At 40.5% G+C, this 7023-nt stretch overlaps 1 protein-coding gene across 3 annotated transcripts; it reads left to right on the top strand.

Moving 5' to 3' along the window:
* The first annotated feature begins 472 nt into the window (after positions 1 to 472).
* Positions 473 to 4840, top strand: LOC139872284 (receptor-like protein kinase FERONIA). 3 transcript variants are annotated; one of them, XM_071860123.1, is made up of 6 exons: positions 473 to 1571; positions 1759 to 1922; positions 2004 to 2224; positions 2341 to 2570; positions 2659 to 2791; positions 3138 to 4840. In XM_071860123.1, the coding sequence occupies exon 1, from the start codon at positions 521 to 523 to the stop codon at positions 1421 to 1423; it is 903 nt and encodes a 300-aa protein (XP_071716224.1). In that variant the 5' UTR covers positions 473 to 520; the 3' UTR covers positions 1424 to 1571; positions 1759 to 1922; positions 2004 to 2224; positions 2341 to 2570; positions 2659 to 2791; positions 3138 to 4840. The 3 variants fall into 2 exon arrangements, with proteins under 3 accessions (XP_071716225.1, XP_071716224.1, XP_071716226.1); XM_071860124.1 differs by having other exon boundaries at positions 1832 to 1922.
* Positions 4841 to 7023: the final 2183 nt, after the last annotated feature.

Below are 7023 nucleotides of genomic sequence, written 5' to 3'. Positions count from 1 at the left end.
TAATTTATTATCAGCAGTTAAAAGCACGCAACTTGAAGATGAGATCCAGAGTTCTGAATCTGAGGTATGTAGGCTACAACATTATTCAATTTTATCAATGCCTGATTCACAATAATCGTACAGCGAAGTTTTAGAATTGAAACGATGTTGAGAAATTGAAATTGAGTTATAGTCTAAGAATTTAGAGAAAATTGATGTTATTGAGAAGAACAGGAATTTGTAATTGAACGAGTGAATGATTAGGTTTACTTTTATGTAGGAAGAATTTGGATCTCTATGTTTCTTTATTAATTAATTATTTTTTTCCTTTTTATGTGTGTTGACAAATTGACAAATTAGACAATGACAATACAACAAGACAACATGTGAAGTTGACAATCTAGTAATTTCTTGGAAACCATGTTAACCACTAGTTTTAATGACAAAATTGTAATCTGTATCTAAGTTTGACTACTTAGACTCGATCATTTCACACTAAATCCCGTATCATCATCGTCAACAATTATTGTATTAGAAGATCATGTCAATAACCATGTCTAGTGAAGATGTTGAATCTTCCCTATCCCTAGAGTCACTACACCCATGCCGTCAATTTACAATTGCTGAAATTCAGATTGTAACCGATAACTTCGATGAATCTTTGGTGGTCGGATGTGGGGGGTTTGGCAAGGTTTATAAAGGAACAATTACTAATGGGGTAACTCGTTTGAATGTTGCCATAAAGCGGTTGGATAAAACTTCCGGTCAAGGAGCTCTCGAATTTTGGGCAGAAGTTAAGATTCTTACAAAGTTAAGGCACTGTCATTTAGTGTCTTTGATTGGTTATTGCAATGATATTCAAGAGATGATACTTGTTTACGAATTTATGCCTCGTGGAACCCTTGAAGATCATCTCCACAAACTACTAGCTCCTCTCACTTGGGTTCGAAGGCTAAAAATATGTATAGGGGCTGCCTGTGGTTTAGATTACCTTCACAATGGTACAGGTATAAATCATGGAGTGATACACCGAGATGTTAAAAGCTCAAACATACTGTTGGACGACGCTTGGGCTGCTAAGATTTCAGACTTTGGGCTGTCCAAAATAGGTCCTATAAATCAGGCAGATAGTGGTGTCCACACTTTAGTGAAAGGTACATTCGGGTATCTAGATCCTGATTATTATCAGACAGGTAGGCTATCCCGAAAGTCTGACGTGTATGCGTTTGGGGTGGTACTATTTGAAGTCTTATGTGAGAAACGAGCCGTAGATAAAAGTCTTGATGAGGAGCAATGGGGTTTAGCAAGCTGGGTACAAGACTGTATCAAACAAGGTAGGCTAAAACAAATCGTTGATCCCGATATAAGTGATAAAATATCTCCTACATGTTTAAAAGAGTTTCCAAAGCTAGCGGTTGGGTGTTTGCATAGCTATCCGAAATAGCGTCCTACAATGGCTCAGGTTATGGTGGCCCTTAAGTGTATCTTAGCTTTACAGGAAAAAGAAGACGTTAAATTGCAGGCCCGAGGCATGACAATATTTGGGAAAAAGATGTCTACTTTGGTGTTTCCATCCAATAGGAAAAACTCAGGTATAATGTTTTTTTTTAAGCGTTAAGCGTTTGTCCTTAAATTAGTGTACATATCTACACTTTTAATCCTTCAAATTTTGATATATTCACAATCAATCCCTAATTTCAGCCCAACTCCACCTACGATTAGGTGTTAGATGTTTCTAAGATTGAGCATTTAATTACATGTTATTTGTTAATCTTATAGTTGGAGTTGAAAATTTAAAACCCTTGGAACTATACCTCAGTAATCTTCAAGATGAAAACCAACTACTACGCAGGTTCCATTTTGACATTATCGAAGTTGCAACCGAAAAATTCTCCGAATTTAATAGAATTTCGGATGGGGGATATTATGGTTGCTTGTACAAGGTATTTAATTTAATACTTCCTTTTACACTAGTTTGACAAATGTAAATGCTTCAGTTAGGTTTTATGTTTTTATGTTTTCAGGGAAGGCTACAAAATGGACAAGATATTACAGTTCTTTCACCTTATTGTGATTTTATGAAGGATAAAGAACTTGTTATCAACGAAGTATCGGTACTTGTAAAACTGAAATACTCCGTATAAGAATTTAATTGAGTTGGTTGGATATTGCATTGAAAAAGAAAAAAGAGTGTATCTAGTTTATAATTGTGCACAACAGGCAACCCTAGATTGCATGATAGGTGGTATGAACTCTTCGTTTTGAAACCGTTTCTCATATATAATCTAAATCTAATATTACGTTGGTAGCTTTTTTATAATGTATTTTACTTTACATATGTTTTGTGATCTATGTTTGTAGATCCACGGTGTAAACTTTTGGACTGGAATAAAAGGTACCAGATATTACTAGGGATTGCTAGAGTACTTGTTTACCTTCACAAGCAGACTCCCGGTCCTATCGTACACGGTGATGAAAACCCTGAAAACATTGTATTAGATGAAAGCTTTTACCCAAAACTGTCAAATTTTGGGGTTGCCACAAATCGAAGAAACTGACCGCGCTCGTGTTGATAGGGTTTGTGGAAACCGGTAAGTACATAAGTTGCAATGTTACCATAAGCTATAATTTATTTGTTTGATTTTGATTTTGTTTCACTAATACATGCAAATGTAACAGGGGAAACATTGCGCCGGAATTAGTTTTGAGGTCATGTCTATCAGCCAAGGCAGACGTCTATAGTTTTGGCATAACGGTTTTGGAAACTATAACTGGACGTAAAGTATCGGAGATCTACCAGTTTGTTGAATACGTAAGTACGATTACCCGATGCAATGATATGGTAGAATATCGGAATTATGTTTTTGTTATGCTTGTATATAAATCTAAATCTAAATAATTACATATAGATGGATTCTTATCACTTAAAAGCAAACCCAATACATTCCAAAAAACATAATTGACATGGACTGATATTAATACAAATGTGGTGTGACCTGACTTTTTCAATCTATAACATATTTTTAAATACTGAAGAAGACTCGACAAGCATTTTGATTATTCCATTTCTTTCATTGTTGATTCTTGCAAGTATTATCCTATTTGTACGAATGCTAGAAATACATATAAACTGTAACAGATATGTTGACTTGTTGTAGCTTACACAAAATTGGTCACAAGGAACAATTTTAAATATAATTGATCCCAGAATTGATGTTGATGCAAGTTCAATTGAAATATTCATCAAAATTGGTTTGTTGTGTATTCGATATGATCCACTGGATAGGCCAACAATGGAGGAAGTGGTTCATATGTTTGTTAAGTCCAAAATATAATGATGTGGGTCGAAACGTTGCAATCCTATACATTTGTTATCAAGCATAAAGCATGAGTGTTGAATAAAGTAGCCGACGTGTTAAGTAGACGATATTCTTTACTTGGTACCATGTGGTAGGATTTGATCAGTGGCGCGAGGATTGCAAGGGTGACAAAGATTTCAAACACATATTGGGAAAATGCATGGAGGGTCCCTTTCGATCCTATTTGTTATGTGATAGCTACTTGTTTAAAGGCTCACGCCTTTGTATTCAGGAGGTTCACTTCGCAAGTGTATAATAACCGAAGCACATTCTGGAAGATTGGCGGGTCATTTTGGAATGAACAAATCTCTCGCCGGTATCATGGATCGGTTTTATTGGCCACTCATGGAACGAGATGTGAACCGCATTGTGTTCCATTACCGGTGCTTAACAGACCATGGGAAGATATTAGCCTTGACTTTGTCCTTGGGTTGCCGCGGACAAAACGTAATAAGGATTCGATAATGGTGGATGTTGATCGTTTTTCTAAGATGTCTCATTTTGTTCCGTGCAACAAAACATCCGGTGCAAGTCAAGTGGCTCGTCTTTATTTTGCCGAAATTTTTAAGCTTCATGGGATTCCAAAGACTTTAACGTCGGTTCAGGATGTCAAATACATTAGTCATTTTTGGTGTAATTTGTGGGCATGAGTGGGTTCAAAACTTCAGTTTAGTAGCTCGCACCACCCGCAAAAAATGGACAAACTGAGGTTGTCAACCGTAGCTTGGATAACCTGTTACGGAGTCTTGTTGGGGAACATCTCAAACAGTGGGACCTCGCTTTACTGCAGGCTGAGTTCGCATTCAACACTTCAGTTAATCGTATCGAAGCCCTTTTGAGCTAGTGTATGACAGGAAACCCTCACTCCTCTCGACTTGCTGTCAAAACGTGAGGTACATGAGATTTCACAAGATGGATTGGAACTTGCTGAACAAATGAAATCTTTGCATCGGCAAATTCATTCACGTATCACTAAACAAAATGCGGTATACAAGCACAGACTAACATCGCAAAAAATTGTGTTTAAAGGAGATCTGGTGTGGATACATTTGCGAAAGGAAAGGTTCCGGGTGGTCGATTTGGCAAGCTACAACCGAGAGCATATGGTCCTTTTCGAGTTATCAAGAAGATTAACGACAACAAATTGCGTTCCCGGGTCACTATAATGTGTCTGCCACCTTTAACATTGCAGATCTTTCTATGTATTTAGGTGATGACGAGCAAGATCTTGACTCGAGGTTGAGTCCTTCCGAAGGGGAGGATGATGCAGGATCATTGACCGAGGGTGCTGCACGAGATAAATGGCCTCAGGTCTATCAGAGAAGAAAATAAGAAACCAATTGGGCTGCAAGACTATTTTGGGGAGTTGATGTTTGGGCCAATTGTTGGGCTTGCAGTAGGCGTGGAGTAAAGCAGAAGGCAGCAGGAAGCTTGCGGCTGGATTCTAGATTATTTGAATTTTAATTATAAGTTTAACTAGCTAAAGGACCAGTGAAATCACGGTTTGGTGAAAAAAATCATTTGAATGGTATTGGTTGAAAGTTACAATTGTTAATTAAGCAAACACATAGCTCATATATAAAATGTAGCATATGGTTTAGAAATAAAAAACAATTAATAAATAATAAATAAAGATAATAATAACAAAATAAAAAAACATGATCAATGACATACTCAAAATAGAGTTAAGTGCACTAATCAACCAATTATCACTTGCACGATTCTGACATTTTTGTTCAAATTTCATAAAAGCAAACGGAAATTGCAATAACTTAAAACTAGACCTGGCAAAATGGACCCAAAGTCTTAAAAATGGGTCCATTGGGTTTACTTTAAGACCCAAATGGGTCCAAGCACATACAATAACAAATATCTTAAAAGACTCAAATGGGTCCAATCACAATACAAAAATTACTTGAACACCCAAATGGGTCCAAATGGGTTCACTTCAAAAAATTGTTTTTCGGCGCGCGATTTCGGCGGAGGTTTTCGGCGCGCGTTTTTCGGCACGAGTTTACGGCGGCCGTTTTCGGCGCGCGTTTCGGGGCGTGTTTTCGGCGCGCGTTTTGGGCGCGCGTTTTTCAACGCGCGTTTTCGGCGCGCGTTTTTCATCGCGCGATTTCGGCGCGGATTTCGGTGCGCGATTTCGGGGTGCGTTTTCGTCGCGCGTTTTCGGCGCACGATTTCGGGGCCCGATTTAGGGGAACGATTTCGGCGCGCGTTTTGGGCGCGCGTTTTCGGGGCCCGTTTTCAGGGCCCGATTTCGGGGCGCGTTTTCTCCGCGCGTTTTCTCCGCGCGTTTTTCAGCGCTTGTTTTCTCCGTGCGTTTTCTCCGCGCGTTTTCGTCGCGCGTTTTCGGCGCGTGTTTTCGGGAGCGTTTTCGACGCGCGTTTTTCGGCGCGCCTTTTCGGCGCGCGTTTTTCGTCGCGCGATTTCGGCGCGCGGTTTTGGGGCCCGTTTTCGGCGCGCGTTTTCCCCGCGCGTTTTCGGCGCGCGTTTTCGGGGCGCGTTTTCCACGCGCGTTTTCGTCTCTCGTGTTTCAGCGCTTGTTTTCTCCGCGCGTTTTCGGCGCGCCTTTTCGTCGCGCGTTTTTCGTCGCGCGATTTCGGGGCGCGTTTTCGACGCGCGTTTTCGGGTCGCGTTTTCGGCGCGCGATTTCAGCGCCGCATTTCGACGCGCGTTTTCGTCGCTCGTTTTTCAACGCTTGTTTTCTCCGCGCGTTTTCATCGCGCGTTTTTCGGCGCGCGTTTTTCTTCGCGCGTTTTTCGTCGCGCGATTTCGGGGCGCGTTTTCGGCGTTCGTTTTCTGCGCGCGTTTTCGTCGCGCATTTTCGGGCCGCGTTTTTCAGCGCTTGTTTTCTCCGCGCGTTTTTCAGCGCTTGTTTTCTCCGCGCGTTTTCGGCGCGCGTTATCGTCGCGCGATTTTGGGGCTCGTTTTCGGCGGGCGTTTTTGGCGCCCTTTTTCGGGGCTCGTGTTCGGAAGAGATACATCAAAAAATACAAACAAGAAATTTTTTACTAGCCCGACCCAACCGACCCGGGTCTTGACCCAACCCGACCCGGGTCTCGACCCAACCCGTTCGACCCATTTTAATTCTGACCCGTTTCGACCCATGACCCATTTCGACCCGAACCCATTTGATCTTTGACCCAACCCGACCCATCTCGACCCGTTTGCCAGGTCCGCTTAAAACTTATGTATTATCGGCAGATATCACTTGGACTATTTTGACCCTTAAAGAAAGCCCTATGTAGTTGTTTCATTCTCCTTGCATACAATGGAAGGCTTCGATATATTTTGAGTGATCATCTTCAGCATTTATAAGCTAGGCTTCATATTTACATATATTGAATGATCATCATCACCTCTCTATCAACATATTATCACCGTGATAACACCCCTGAACTATCCCCAAATAACCCCAAAGATTAATCTCGCACTATGTCGGTGGCTACAACCATTAAATGTAAGAACACCACAACACTCGGCTCCCTCCACTAAAAACTCTGAACCTCTTAACTATTACTAAACGATCTGAGAACAAAGAATCAGTAAATAAACTTAATTAGATGACACCCATCTTACCACCTTAATTCTAAGTACTATATAATCGCTATTTAACTAATAAACTAAGATGTAAGTTCTCTGCAAAAGCTATTGACAAACAAATACCAAAGCTAATAAT

The sequence above is a fragment of the Rutidosis leptorrhynchoides genome, chromosome 10 (assembly GCF_046630445.1).
Source record: "Rutidosis leptorrhynchoides isolate AG116_Rl617_1_P2 chromosome 10, CSIRO_AGI_Rlap_v1, whole genome shotgun sequence".
Classification (NCBI taxonomy): domain Eukaryota; kingdom Viridiplantae; phylum Streptophyta; class Magnoliopsida; order Asterales; family Asteraceae; genus Rutidosis; species Rutidosis leptorrhynchoides.
Note: the sequence above shows the minus strand (reverse complement) of the source record. Positions and strands in the feature narration are given on the sequence as shown.